The sequence below is a fragment of the Triturus cristatus genome, chromosome 5_2, assembly GCF_964204655.1.
Source record: "Triturus cristatus chromosome 5_2, aTriCri1.1, whole genome shotgun sequence".
Lineage (NCBI taxonomy): Eukaryota > Metazoa > Chordata > Amphibia > Caudata > Salamandridae > Triturus > Triturus cristatus.
The window spans coordinates 50,505,810-50,521,550 of NC_140588.1; the positions used below are offsets into that span (position 1 = coordinate 50,505,810).

General features: G+C 47.0%; 1 protein-coding gene across 9 annotated transcripts in view; it reads left to right on the forward strand.

Moving 5' to 3' along the window:
- PTPN3 (protein tyrosine phosphatase non-receptor type 3) overlaps positions 1 to 15,741 on the forward strand; it is a 1,752,022-nt gene that overhangs the window by 1,244,729 nt on the left and 491,552 nt on the right. For all 9 annotated transcript variants that reach the window (XM_085606835.1, XM_085606836.1, XM_085606837.1 and 6 more), the window contains one exon: positions 11,111 to 11,167. In XM_085606835.1, the coding sequence (XP_085462961.1) occupies positions 11,111 to 11,167 (57 nt within the window). The remainder of the gene's footprint in view (positions 1 to 11,110; positions 11,168 to 15,741) is intronic.

Consider the following 15,741-nt stretch of genomic DNA (forward strand, 5'->3'; position numbering starts at 1 on the left):
AGGTGATCCTTACCAATTGGGAATGTACCTAGGGTACATGGAGTCCATTTTAAAGAGAGAGCAGACAGCCTGAGACCCTGAATGGCAGGATCTCAGGCCAACTAAGTCGAAAAATCAGCTAGACACTAGGCAAAAAGTTGGGGGTAACCATAGTCAGATATCCACCTTCCTACAAACACATTCACGTCTTCCCTTACTTGGACGACTGGCTAATAAAAGCAGCGTCCTACAACCAGTGTGTGCAACATACAAACACTACCATCCAACTACTCCACCAGCTAGGCTTCACGGTGAACCACCAAAAGTCCCAGCTGATACCGTCTCCAACAAAGCAATACCTCGGTGCCACTATAGACACCTCAAAAGCTATAGCCTATCCCAATTCAGCCAAAATCGCAAGCATACAAGCCTTGCGCCAAAGATTCATTCTTCAGCACTCTCTCCCAGCAAGAGTGTTTATGAAGCTAATAGGGATGATGGCATCTTGCATCTTCATAGTGCCTCATGCAAGACTCCACATGCGTCCACTCCAAAAGTGCCTAGCACGCCAGTGGAACCAGGCCCAGGGACAGCTGACGGATCTGGTGTTGGTGGACGGTCGCACCCATCGCTCTCTGCAGTGGTGGAACACCACAAACCTTTCCAAAGGGCGACCGTTCCTGGACCCGGTTCCTCAGGTGATTCTAACGACGGACGCATCGCTCTCCGGCTGGGGAGCGCACCTATTACACCTCACAGTGCAAGGTGTATGGACGCCACAACAAAGGTTACTCCACATCAACCATCTGGAGTTATTGGCGATCTTTCTAGCCCTGAAATCGTTTCAGAAACAAATCTCAGCCAAAGTAGTCCTCATTCGCACAGACAATATGACTGCAATGTATTATATTCAAAAACAGGGGGGGACTCACTCTCCCCAGCTCTCTCGGTTAGCACAGAGCATATGGAGATGAGCAATCTCACAAAAAATCTTTCTCCTGGCACAACACGTCCCAGGTATATAAAACACCATGGCAGATCTGCTCAGCAGAGAAACGCAGCAAATGCACGAATGGGAACTGCATCCACAAGTTCTTCACCCATTCTTTCACAAGTGGGGGCATCCTCAGATAGACCTCTTCGCCACCCACAAAAACAAAAAATGCCCAAGCTTCGCCGCCAGATACCCACACCCATTGTCCAAAGGCAATGCGATATGGATGAACTGGTCAGGCAAATTTGCATACGCCTTTCCACCTCTCCCGCTAATTCCATTAGTGGTAAGGAAGCTACAACAGCACTCCCTCACACTCATTCTGGTAGCTCCAACATGGGCCAGGCAGCCGTGGTACACCACACTACTACAGCTCTCAGTGGTACCACACCAAAAACTGCACCTGTCCCCATGCCTCCTAACCCAGAACCATGGAGAAATCAGGCACCCGGTCCCAGCTCAGCTCAACCTTGCGATCTGGCTCCTGAAATCTTAGAATTTGGATACCTTAACCTTCCCCCTGATTGCATGAACATTATCAGGGAAGCCAGACGTCCTACCAATCGAGCATGCTATGCCACAAAGTGGAAGAGATTTGTTGTTTACTGCCGTAACAATACAATCAACCCTTTAGATGTATCCATACAGCACATCATATGCTACCTGCTCCATCTTCAAAGGTGTAACCTTGCATACTCATCCATCCGTCTAAACCTAGCAGCAATTGCTGCTTACCTGCAAAACAGACAGCATTTATCACTTTTCAGAGTGCCTGCTATTAAAGCCTTCATGGAAGGCCTTAAAAGAGTAATTCCGCCCAGGGCACCACCCTCACCTGTGTGGAATCTAAACGTAGTTATTACAAGGCTGATGGGTCCGCCTTTCGAACCAATGCATAAATGTGAGCTACAGTTCCTTACTTGGAAAACAGCTTTCCTCGTAGCTATCACTTCCCTTAGAAGGGTTAGTGAAATACAAGCGTTCACTATACAAGAACCCTTTCTACAGATACATCACAGCAAGGTGATACTTCGCACAAATCCAAAATTTATGCCTAAGGTCATTTCCTCCTTCCATCTCAATCAATCGGCGGAATTACCGGTTTTTTTCTCGCAACCTCAATCTGTTGCGGAAAGGGCTCTACATACACTTGATGTTAAAAGGGCTTTACTTTACTACATACAAAGAACGCAACCTTTCAGAAAGACTAAACAGTTGTTTGTCTCCTTCTCTCCACCGCATAAAGGCAACCCCATCTCAAAATCAGGGATAGCTAGTGTAGGAGAGTAGGGTCTGCAATCCTATGATCACCCCAGATTTCTGCTTTTTTGCTTCATTGGTTTACGACTTTCCCTGGCTGTGGGCCTGCTAATCAGACCCACAGCCTACCTGTTCTCTCTCTAAATTGACACACATGTACCTTAGGTGCATTTATTAATTGGAACTGGGCCACCTTATCAGCCCCTGTATCAGCATACCTTAGGTATCCAGGGCATAGGTGTACCCAGGGCCTAGCAGGGGCTGCAGCATGTATTATGCCACCCCTGGCTGGCCACCCAAATCTGACACAACTGGCTGCACGACGGCTGGGGCAAGGTGGTGTAATCACCCTTTGCTTTAGATATAGTATTCCTATATCTAACCCTAAAATGGACACATGTATTCCTATCAGTCACTCCTATGGCAGGCCTTATCAATCCTGAAGGCAGAGTGCTTGGAATTATGTGAGATGGTGCTTTGGCATGAGCTGAGCCCGTCTGCAGCTTGCGGAACCAAGTCCTAATAGCTGTTCCAGGATAACGCGTACCATATACTCTTAAGTGCACTATAATCCTCGCGGTTATTTGCTAACTTTGGTATCGCATTATCAAAACATGTCGAGTAAGGTGTCATACGAATTGGAATACTAATCCCTCGCCAATTCTGGTGACGGGGTTAGCATTCCACCCTTCTAGAGGGACACGACATGTATGTAACTGTGAACCCCGATTAAAATTAACTCGAGCCTCAGCATCACAAAATGGATGCCGCCACCACAGACACAAGTCTGACCTCCTGCTGCTGGCAGTCCTTCCAGCAAGGAGAGCTTGGACAAAGGGTTTCCTGTCAGGGGCGGTGCTAGCACCATCCCAGACAGGATTTTGTGTATCCCAGGTAGGCAGGGCTGAGAGGAAGGTGACTGCAAGTGGCACCCCGGTGCCCACTGTGCATAGGCCGGCTCAAACCAGTTCCAGGGGCACCCCAGCCCCTGAGCTGGGAAGAGACCGGACAAAGGAGAGGGGTGTAACCACCCCCCTCCTGGTCCCACCCATAGGCAGGACCTAGTCACAGGCCAGCCCCTTTTCTTAGAATAAAGGTAGGAGCGGGCCCCCTTCCCAAATTAGATCATTCTAAATCTTGAACTACTTTCCACGAAAGGAACTCTTGACTATTCTGAAGACTCTCCCTTGTGGCTAAGGAGTAGCCACCCTGCACCAGCAGGCACCACCTAAGCGCTTGCGGTTTGCTGTACATCTGTCCTCCGGATCAAGACTGACCAAGCTCAACGAGACCCGGATTCCCTGCCACCTCTGACCTCTACCTGCATCATCAGCCCAGCTGAGATTCGTGGGTGTGACGAGACCTGCGGGACCGGCCATCTTCTGAAACTGCACAACACTTATCCAGCACGATCGCCGAGGGATCCTCGAGTGAGTGCTTTTTGGGGTTTGAGAAGCCCTAACCCTGAGCAGCCCCAGCACCGAAGTCCAGCCCCCCCCCCCCAGCATCCACGAGAACTCCGTGGGGGCCCTTCTGCTCTTTGCTGCTCACCGCGTTGTCCGGTCACTTGCTGTTGGCTAGTGGCCCTCCTTACTACGCACCACGACGTTTTCCCCGCTTGTCTGGTTGCTCCAGACTGGCCCTTGCTCCCCTCCAACAGAGGAGCACCCCGGACCCTCCTGGTCCACTCCAGACGCCATCTTGACTCCACCGCGTGGGCTTGCCTTTGCCAAGGCTTGTTGCTCCAATCCTGGACCCAGCATCGCCGACAGCAGACACCTTCGTGGGACAGCTCGCCCCGCCAGCCTGGTCGCCGACAACGCCTCCTGGTCCGAGGGACAGCAGAGTCCAGCGTCGCCCACTCACCTGGCCGAGGTGACTTCCTCCGGTGCCATCCCGGTGCCCACACAATCACTGGCTAGTGATTAAGAACTGAGTCCCCTCTGCTTTCAGGTCATCTCCAGCATCGATCCAGGCTTGGATCCCTCCGAATATCTTCACTGGTCACCTGCCAGCAACTACTTCTTTCAGGCTCCAGAGACTTCAACGAGGATTCCCGACGTCTTTTGAACCCTATGCAGCCGCAGCCCCTGGGCTAGGTAACCCAAGCATCTCGGTGCTCCAACGTAGGTTCACTATCGAAGTGTCCAGATCCTTTTTCGTTTTCAGTCTAGCTGGTCGGATTCGTCCGAAAACAGTAACTTTAGAAACGCTAGCATCCATAGACTTCTTCCCGCATCCCGCGTGAGAGTGCACACTCTGCACCCGATCCCCCTAGGCCTCCTGCTCCTAACCTTAGAGTTCTGTAGTGTAGTCCTAGCGATCCTGAAGCCTCTGGATCTGGTTACTCACCTGCTAGCATTTCGCATTCCACTTTTAGTGTATATGGTTTTTTGTGCCCCTCGGGCATTTGTGTAAATTGTGCAACTTGAAGTATTTCCTTAAGAGTTTTGTATTGTGCTTAGCTCCCTGACTCATAAAGAGCCAGGGTAGTCTTGTTATAAATAAATATCCTTTATTTTCATAACAACTTGTGTGGTGTCCTTTCACTTGGTGTTCAAGGGGTAAATGTGATGGTAAAACAGCTGGCTTAACACGCCCTCTAGAGTTTAGCTTAAAGACTGCTCTTGTCCATGCTACTAGGATAGCTGGTCTATAAGGTTGACTTACAACCAATCATCAATAAGGGTCGTTTGGTATGATACACAGTGATCACTAGAATAGTGAGCACTATATATCAGGCCAACTTCTCACAGCTAGGTTGATTGTAAAGTGCATACAAATTTTCTATCACAAAGCAAAAAGAACATTATCTGTTCCACCTAAAGCCCACTCTACAAGAAAGATAGGGGCTTCTATGGCTTTTCTAGGGAACATACCCTTAGATGACATCTGCAAAGCAGCCACATGGTCAACACCGCACACCTTCACAAAACATTACTGTGTTGACGTGCACTCCAAACAACAAGCTAGTGTGGGCCAGGCTGTACTAAAGACACTGTTTCAAACCACTGCAACGGATACCGGTGGTCGCCGCTAGGGTTGGGTACTGCTATATAATCTATGCACAGTGTATAATCTGCAGCTCATATGCCTCGAACGGAATATGCTACTTACCAGTATGCATCTGTTCTTGGCATGTAGAGCTGCAGATCTATACACGCCCACCCGCCTCCCCGGCTACCTGTATCCGTTCCAGTCTATCTTATTTAGATACAACACACATGGGTTTCTTTACTATTATCACTACGCTCCATCTTTTCCCTGCTGGCGAAAAACAATCTGAGGATGGAGCCAAAGCCCATGCGCAGTACGGACCGAAGGAGGAGTCACCGAACTCGTGACTTCCAAAGATTGTCCAAGAAGAAAAACAAACTGCAAACATCCGGGCCCAACACCAGATGGCGATCTATGCACAGTGTATAGATCTGCAGCTCTACATGCCAAGAACAGATGCATACTGGTAAGTAGCATATTCCCTTCCCTGAGTTTGGGCCTGCGGTCTTTGAACACCGCTTGCCTCTTGGACCGTTTCTCCCACTCTCTGTGGGATGTGGTGGAGGACGTGCTGCCCCTGTGTCCGGAGGAGGCCCGGACACATCTCTCCCAGGCACTTGCTGACGGGCGAGATGCAGCGCGACATGCCATACGGTGTGGACTTGACACTTGATCGCTGGGTAGGGCAATTTCCACCACGGTGGCACTCCGGCACCACGCCTGGCTGCGGTCCACGTCTTTTTCGGGGGATGTCCAGAGTACCCTCATGGATATGCCCTTTGATGGCGCTCGCCTTTTTGGTGAGAAGGCGGATAGTGCACTGGCTCGTTTTAAGGACTCCCGGGCTACGGCCACGTCCTTGGGTCTCTCGGCCCCACGACTGCAAACTTCCGCCTTTCGCCCCTTTCGTGGCCAAGGAAGGGGCGCCTCCTCACGTCCGCCTAGCCACCGGCCGCAGAACCAACCTACACGCGGTCGCGGACGTGGGTTCCGCAGTGGCGGTACTAGAGGACAACGTGCCGGTCAGTCCACATCCACCCCGGCAGCATCCGCCTCCAAGCCCTCCTAGTCCAAGCTATCAGGCCCATTCCACGCCAGTGGGCGGCAGAGTTCGCCATCACCTGCTCCACTGGCGCTCCATCACTTCGGACAGGTGGGTGCTGCAAATCGTCCGAAGGGGCTACTCCCTCCCCTTCGAGACGACCCCTCCAGCCATGCCACCGCAGTGCCACCGTATATCGGAGGATCACTTGAATCTACTGCGGGAGGAAGTTACGGCCCTCTTGGCCAAAGAGGCCGTCGAGCGTGTTCCTGGTGCAGAAGTAGGCCGTGGTTGCTATTCCCACTACTTTCTGGTTCCCAAGAAGGGCAAAAGGGGCCTACGCCCTATCTTGGACCTCAGGAGCGTCAACACCTTCCTCCGGAAGGAACGGTTCAAGATGCTAACTTTAGCTCTGGTTCTGGCTGCCCTCGACCCTGGAGACTGGATGGTAGCGTTGGACTTGCAGGACGCCTATTTTCACATCCCCGTCCTGCTGGCCCACCGGTGTTACCTGCGGTTCACGGTGGGTCAGGAGCACTTTCAGTTCACCGTGCTCCCCTTCGGCCTCACCAGTGCCCCTCGGGTGTTCACGAAAGTGATGGCGGTGGTCGCAGCTCATCTGCGCAGATCGGGGGTTCCAGTCTTCCCCTATCTCGACGACTGGCTGTTGAAGGCGGGCTCGCCCCAGCAAGTCGTCTCCCACCTCCAGACTACAGCCGACCTCCTGCATTTGCTGGGGTTCTCCATCAACGTGCCGAAGTCACACCTGAGACCCTCCCAGAAGCTCCTCTTCATCGGAGCGGTTCTCGATTTGGCGCAGTTCCGGGCTTATCCTCCGGAACAGCGGGTCCGGGATATTCAGGCTCTGATTCCCATCTTTCGGCCTCTATCCTGGGTTTCGGTCAGGTTGGTGCTGCGGCTTCTGGGGCTGATGGCCTCCTGCATCCTGTTGGTGCATTACGCCAGGTGGCGAATGCAAGCTCTGCAGTCGGACCTGAAGTTTCAGTGGGCCCAGCATCGAGGCAACCTGTCCGACCATGTCTTGATCTCGGAGGGCACTGCGAACCAGTTGCAGTGGTGGCTCACGGACCGCGATTGGGTCAGCGGCAGATGCCCCTCCCTACCCCAACCGGAGCACGTAGTAGTGACGGACGCGTCCCTCCTGGGATGGGTGGGCCATATGGGAGAGGCGGAGATCAGAGGACTCTGGTCTCCGGCGGAGGCTCAACTCCATATCAACCTTTTGGAGCTGAGAGCGATCCGGCTTGCACTGAAAGCCTTCCTTCCCTCTGTCCGGGGAAGTGTCGTGCAGGTGTTCACGGACAACCCCACCGCCATGTGGTATTGCAACAAACAGGGCGGGGTGGGGTCGTGGACCCTTTGTCAGGAGGCTCTGCGCCTCAGGACATGGCTGGAACACCAGGTCATCACCCTGGTGGTTCAACATCTGGCGGGGTCTCTGAACGCCAGAGCAGACAAATCAGCCGCAGGTGCATGATGGATCACGAATGACGTCTGAACTCGGACGTGGCGCAAGGTCTCTTTCTGCAGTGGGGAGAGCCTTGGTTAGATCTATTCGCCACCGAAGAGAACGCGCAATGTCAGCAGTTCTGCGCGTTGGAATTTCCAAGGCAGCACTCGCTCAGAGACGCTTTTCGTCGCGAGTGGAGTTGCGGTCTGTTGTACGCCTTTCCGCCTATACCACTTCTGCCCAGAGTGCTGAAGAAGATCAGGCGCGACCGGGCCCAAGTTATCTTAGTGGCTCCGGATTGGGCACGAAGGTTCTGGTATCCCGAGCTCCTCAGTATGTCAATCGATCCCCCGATACGACTGCCTCTTCAGGAGGACCTTCTGTCCCAGCAGCAGGGGACGGTCCTCCACCCGAACCTGTCCAGCCTCCACCTCCATGCGTGGAGATTGAGCGGCGGCAGTTGATGCCATTTGACTTGCCTCCTGAAGTCTGTGATGTCATTCTGGCAGCCAGGCGTCCCTCCATAAAGACGGTATACGCCTGCCGGTGGAACAAATTTGTGGGACGGTGCACAGCAAAGGCTGTGGATCCCCTTTCCGCCCCTCTTTCTGAGGTTCTACTCTTTTTATCTTTCTTTGGCCCAGCAGGGCTCTGCTTTGGGCACCTTGAAAGGTTATCTTGCTGCAATCTCTGCCTTCTTACGGTTTCCTGATCAGCCTTCTCTTTTCAGGTCCCCTGTTGTTTCACGTTTTCTCAAAGGCATTACTCACATGTTCCCTCCTGTCCCCTTCGTAATGCCTCATTGGGACTTGAATCTTGTTCTGACCTTTCTGATGTATGCTCCTTTTGAGCCTCTTCACAATTGTCCCATTCGTCTTCTGACCCTGAAAACTGCTTTCCTGGTAGCTATCACCTCGGCTAGACGGGTGAGTGAGCTCCAGGCTCTGTCATCTAAGCCTCCCTTTCTTTCTGTTCATCCAGACAAGGTTGTCCTCCGGACTCGTCCTTCTTTTCTACCAAAAGTGGTGACCCCCTTTCACATCGGGCAATCTGTCACGTTGCCCACCTTCTTTCCACCTCCGCATCCTTCAAAAGAGAAAGAGAGGTTCCACCGTCTGGACCCAAAACGGGCGCTGTCCTTTTATTTGGACCGCACCAAACTGTTCCGGGTGGACGACCAACTTTTTGTTGGATACGTAGGAGCTAAGAAGGTGAAAGCGGTACACAAACGGACCATCTCACGGTAGGTCGTGTTGTGTATTAAACTTTGTTACTCCTTGGCAAAAACGGACCCTCCTGTTGAGCTGAGGGCCCATTCCACCCGGGCCACAGCGGCTACTACTGCCCTGGGCCGGGGAGTTCCCTTGCAGGACATCTGTCAGGCGGCGACGTGGGCTTCACTGCACACGTTAGCCAAGCACTATTGTCTGGACAGCCAAGTCCGGAGAGATGGCTACTTTGGCCGTTCTGTTCTCCACGAGTTTCTGCTGTGATCTTGGTTCGCAGACCCACCACCGGGGTTGGTATTGCTGGGGTATCTATTCTAAGGTGAGGAATCTAACTAACGTGTTTCTTTCAGATGAACAAGTTACTTACCTTCGGTAACGATGTATCTGTAAGAAACATTAGTTAGTTAGATTCCTCACCGACCCACCCATCCTCCCTGTTCTGCGAACCGACATCTAGGGTTAAGGCTATCCTTTTCAGGGCCCTAGATTTTATGGCACCAGTGTCGGTCTCTTGCATGGCTCTGCGTTCCTGGCGCGGAAAGCTATGTACAAGAACTGACGTCAGCGCGCGAGGGCGGCGTCTAAGTACTCCGACGACGTCATTCCGGCGCACGACGCCAACGACGGACGCGGAGCCGCAGACGACGCCTAGCGACGCACAAGGGGTATTGCTACAAAAATCTTTCCGGATCCAGCCTGACGCCTGGGGATATTCTAAGGTGAGGAATCTAACTAACTAATGTTTCTTACAGATACATCGTTTCCGAAGGTAAGTAACTTGTTCTACAAGTAGGTACCCAAAGAATTTGACTGTGGGACTAAACAAGGCATGTAGCAAAGGGCTGAATGCAGAATTTAAAATAAAAATATAAACTATAGGCCAGACTTGGGTTACAATCTCACTCAAGGTCATTATGAACCATGTCTCCAGTCCTGAAATTTCCACCTGCAAATTATTGATTTCAAGTGTGGCAGTCTGAGATGAGTAAGTACTGTTACTTGGCCTACTGGGAAAGCGTAGGAGGATACCAAAAGTGAAAAGTCTACTTGCACCTTTGTGTGAATTTCTTTTGTATTGATATGTCGCATTGTTAAATTGTGTAGGTACAAGGTGTTATGTAATTTTTTTTAAGTCTCTTGTAAAAAAAGTGAAAAAAGTGACACCTTTTTATGACACTAATATATGAGACCACTGGGTTTTTTAAGACCAGTTGCATCCAAAATTACGACATTCCCTTTAAATCAAATTTAGTTTAGGGATCTTCCTGACAGAAGAATACAGCACAAAGTGGGGTTGTTTCCCCACAACCTACAGCTTACATTCTCAAACAGTGTGAAGAAAGTCCAGCTAATAGATTTGGCGGGCCTTTTCTACCATGACAGCTGTGTGATTAAGTGCAGCAGGTAGTTGCGTCTGTTCAGTACCTAGCACCATCAACAGGTTGTGCTGTATATTCTGCTTCCCTGTGGCCAACCAAGTAAGGATCAGGCAGATTTGAGTACTCCTGACCTGTGACTGATGAACCACCACTTACATTGTTGTTATTGGAAACACTTCATGACCTCTTCTTAAGCCAGATGCAAATTAATTGTTGAGTTCTTGACACACTACATCTGTATCACAGTATTAATAATGTGCTCTGCCCTGCCTTATCAACTTCAGGTAGGGGGATGTCTACTATAAACATACACTTGTCTTCCGGGCTACTTGACTTAAACACAGCTCTACACTCACCATGGGCCTGGGCTCTTAGCTTTTTTTGCTATTTTTATTTTGATGAAGAGTGTTAAACCAGGTTGTGATTGTCTTTGATCACGTTAAAAAGATGGCTATGATTGGGAGTCGTTAAGATACAGAAGCAAATGTGAGTAAACCTTTCAATTTCTCTGGGACCTCCTGTTCCGTGGGACTAATCAATACTTGGCAATGTTTGTTTTGAAAGGCTGTTTTACAAACTTGTATTTGCATAAACAGGTTTACAATGTCCCACAGTATTTCTTGTATGAGGGCATGAGATTGTAGCAATTTACAGGTGATTAAAAATGCAGCCTTATCTTGTGTAAGTTTAAAGAAAGGTTAGCTTTAATGCAAGTGATATTCGTTCTTGATCTTAAATCGCTTGTTTTATTTGAAATAGGGTGGCGTTGACCAGAAGCTGCCTTTAGTCGTGTCCAGAATTACCCCAGGATCACCTGTGAGTACAAACCACTGCATGAAAGTTGTGATCCCATTGGTTTATTTCCATAAACGACATAATGTTTTTTAATAAACTACTGACACATTGATTTGAAATATTCACATAAATTGTGCAAAACATGTTTTACTCACCCTAAGATGTGACTACTTGACATGTACATTTAATCGGGTCAGCTTTTCTTTTTGATATCCAGAAACATCTTTAGTTATAGGATAATAGTGTACACAGACATATTGTTTGGCTTTCCAAGTGTTGTGCTCAATGAAAATAATATATCGGTGATAGCTGCTTGCACCCCTGTACCCTACTCTTCACCACTGTGATTTAGCATTTTAGACTATTGATATTTTGAAAGTAAGTGTTCAAATTCAAAAAAAAATTTTTTAGTGCGTGGAAATTTGACTTGTATTAAGTTTATTTATAACATAGAGAAGGGGTCTTAAAATACATCACAAAATCCATTAAATATTTTTTTTTACTGCACAAATAACGTTTTCTGTGGCGTATTCTAAATCATTGTTTCATTCTGCTCCCATGGTTCATAGCCACTGTACTGGTTAAATATAATATCTTGAAAACAAAGGCAAATAAAGTATGTTTCAAAATCAACTACAACCAAATAAAATATGAGCTCATGTAGAAGAATCATTTTATCATTTAAGGAACAAATACATTTACCAGTGTTGGTTTTAATAAATAACATTAGATCCCCCAACTGCCACCCTAAAGTAATCACCAATCTTAATCTAAGAAGGGCATTTCTTATCGATGTATTTGTATAAAGTGTCTTATGTTGGTGAGCCCAGGTGCCCTAAAGTCAGAACTTCTGACTGTTGAAGAAGCTCAATCTACGCACAACTAGATGGGGTGTGGGGTAAAGAATCACAAAATAAATTAATGCTTTTTTATGCTAGATCATTGTTGCTATTAAAACCTTCAAAAATGTCTAAATTACAAGTTTTAGAAAGATTGGACATGTCAAATTTAATTAATTTAATTTTAAAGAATTGACACTCAGTTCTGATAACTTTTACCATTACAGTTATTAGAAGGGACAAAGTTTTTTCAACATCCATACCGCAGAAGACTTTAAACGTCCAGACTTTCAAATTTCACAACCATAGATCACCATGGGCATACTTTACAGGTTATTGCATTTATCAATTCATCATTAGGGAAGGCCCCTTATGAATAATCTAAACGAGAGGGAGCTGCCAAGTTGGTAGTAGTTAACCACCAGGAGTATGAGGTCTCTTTTTGCCATGGAGATCATTTTTTGACTGTAATAATTCAGAATTTGTTGGTATCACACTAGACTTTTAATAAATAATGTTTTCTTTAAGCCCTATTGAAATTTGTTCTAATATGATACAATCATTGGCAAACAAAAAGAGCCAGTGTTACTGACAAATTCCAGTTTTGGGTGAAACTGAATGGGCCGATGTTGGAAGCAAATTGTCTAAAAACAGACAATATGGGGGCCAACTGTGAGCCCTGTTTAAACCATTTCTAATTGGAATTGTGTCTGTTAATCTTCCATTTAATGAGACTTCTACTTGGGCCTAATTATCTGAATGAAACAGGTGTGTAATTGACAGGAACTCAGGAGGAATAACATGAGTCTCTAATTTAGACCCAAATTGAGATCCTACAGCATTAGAAGCAGCCTTGAAGTCTACAAAACAGCTATATAGAGTCCACTTAGCCATACTGCACCTCTGAGATGTGTCCTAAAGGATAAAGCATGGGTCCATTGTAGCTTGACTAAGATGGAATCCAGATTATTCCTTAGGGACCGGGCATTTATATCTAGACCACTCGTTAAAGCTCCCCTGAACACATTTAAGAGAATTTATGTGGGCCATATCCAGTAAAATGGTAGGATGCTGAATCTTTTCTATTGCCTTTTTTTTAATTGGTTTAATCAGCTCTCCCTTCCAGGAGAGCATAATTATTCTATTCTGGATGATCCATCAAATGATTGGAGATGATGGGCTCATCATTTGGCATTTCTTTCTTAAGTGCATGCTGTAATACAGTCTAGTCCATCCGCTCTAAAAAGATTGATAAGCTTGATTGCATTAGCAAGTGCTTCTACAATTACTGACATCAAGACTATAAGTAAACATCTGCCTGGGGGGCTAAGGTTCCATAGAATGATAGAAGATAATTAAACCATAAAACATACAATATATCGCACGCCAAAGATTGATAGAATGTAAGCATGCCTATATTTATTAAAAACAAACATAGATTAAGGTTTTCCTAACTGGATTACATTTAACATCCCTTCCCCCATTTTATGGCAGAAACCAATGTTTTTTTCCTGTATAATTCTAATATACGTCTGTTTTTTCCATTGAGTATCTTATGTTTAGATCACTTTTCACTATGTCACTGGCTGTATTTTTACTGTGTTTTATGCATTCTCCCATACCCATCAATCCAGCACAAAGACCACCCAGCTCCCCACTAGCTCACACTCACAGAATCCAGCAACACGCTCAAACAGACCAAACCACACAACATGCCACACGCAGGTGCATTCTTTTCAACACCCGCTTGCTCACTAAACACAGCACAGAGATATTGGACATATTGCACAACCATGATCCGGACCTGCTGTTCCTCACAGAAACAAGGCGCATCTCTGCCTCTACAGCGGACATCACTGCAGCCAACCCCGCTGGCTACAAAATCACCAGGCAAGACCGTCAGCACAAGACAGGAGGTGGAGTTGCCATCATATTCAAAGATAACCATGAGGATCATCCACTTCAGGGGCCCCATCTGACCTTTGCCCCTACCACTCCTTCAAACAAGCATTGGCATAGCCAATAGGTCTCGCTTTTGGGACTTTCTAAGTATTAGTAATGCAGCACAATATCCTTGGTGCAACAACATCAACTGTTGCATGGCTAACTACTTATAAGGTCCCAAAGGCGAGACCTATTGGCTATGCCAATGCTTGTTCTTTTTACTACTGAAAAGTGTTTTAGGGAGAACAAACTATTTAGAAAATGTCAACACATGACATATCACTGTTTTAAGTCTGTAAAAGTATTGCCAATCCACAGGCAGGGAGCCTTCACATTTCATTTTGTCGATCGAAGTACTCAGTATTGTAACGGTTTCAATTAAATATCTGGACTATTGGGTTATAGTTTGTCTTTATAAGTAAGGCATGCACATTTAACAATCTTCTTTCAAGATCAGTGTCGTGAACAGTAGGCAAAAGAAAAGTAGAGTGCATTTTTCAAGGCGACGTTTCTCTATTTTTTCAATGGAAAGTTAAAGTAATATTGCTGTACAGAAGAAAGCAGGAAAATGAAAAATATGGCATTAAATGGCAGGAGAGATGCAGTAATAAGAGTGTAAGTAAGACTCATGAGAGAGAGAGAGAGTCAGCAAGAGAGAGAGGGCAATGTGGCTCAATACTGCTGGATGTAGAGATGAGAAGTATTGAATTGTCCATTCACCATGATCAGGTGGCAGTTGAAGGTCAGAGAGAAGAAAATAAATCATATGCTCATGTCTTAGAGCATGCATGAAGTCTAAATTATAAAACCTATCTGGCTAAGAAACACGATGAGGGTGAAATACCCTGTAGGCTCTTGGCATAGCTGATTCTATCCAAGAAAAAATGAAGTCCCCGTTACCATTATTCATAACAGCAAGAGAGTGGAAGTCCACACGCCATGAGATCAGTTGTGATTTTTATGACTATTATGCTACACAATACAGAAAGGACACCAATGTTACTTAGGCTGATATATAGGGTTTCTTGGATGGGGTGGGGATAGTTGACCTGACAAGTTGGCCTTCTGTCATAACCTGACAGCACAGGAAATCAAGAGGACGATCCGCAAGCTGGCCAGAGGAAAGGGGCCTATTACAGATAGATTATCTGTAGTTTTATGACACATTTGTGTACGTACTGGCACCAGAAATAATGGAGATGTATTTTGCAGAATAGGATAGCAGCCTGCTACCACATCCAACTAAAGAAGTGCTGATAGATTTGCTTCCAAAATTTAATTGGGTTACCCAGAAAACAAAATAATATAGACCACTTTCCATGCTCAACACGGATTATAAAATAGTCAGCAAGCCTTGGCCAATCATTTGCTCCCTCTCTTACCTACTGTAGTACACGTGGGTCAGACTAGGTTCTCACTTGGTCGAAATAAGACTTCCAACATCAAAAGGATTTTTTATGTGATGGAGCAAACCCCTTCCACCGTGACATGGTCAGCTGTACAGTCAACTGATTTAAAGAAAGTTTTTGACATGGTCAATTGGCTGTATGTGAATGTAGTGTTGAATGAAGAGTTGAAACACAGCGTACTGGGAACACTACTGTCAAATGGCGAACTCTTTTACAGGTTGAAAGAACAGCCAGGGTCCATACCAGTTAATTTCTGATAACAACCATAAGGAGAAAGGGATGTGCCGTGAATGCCTCATACCCCCTTTAATTTTTGCACTAATGAGGGATAGCTTTGCAAATCTGAGGTGTAGGATGGATAGGTACTTTGGTGTCACCATATCAGACATACCGCACTGAATAT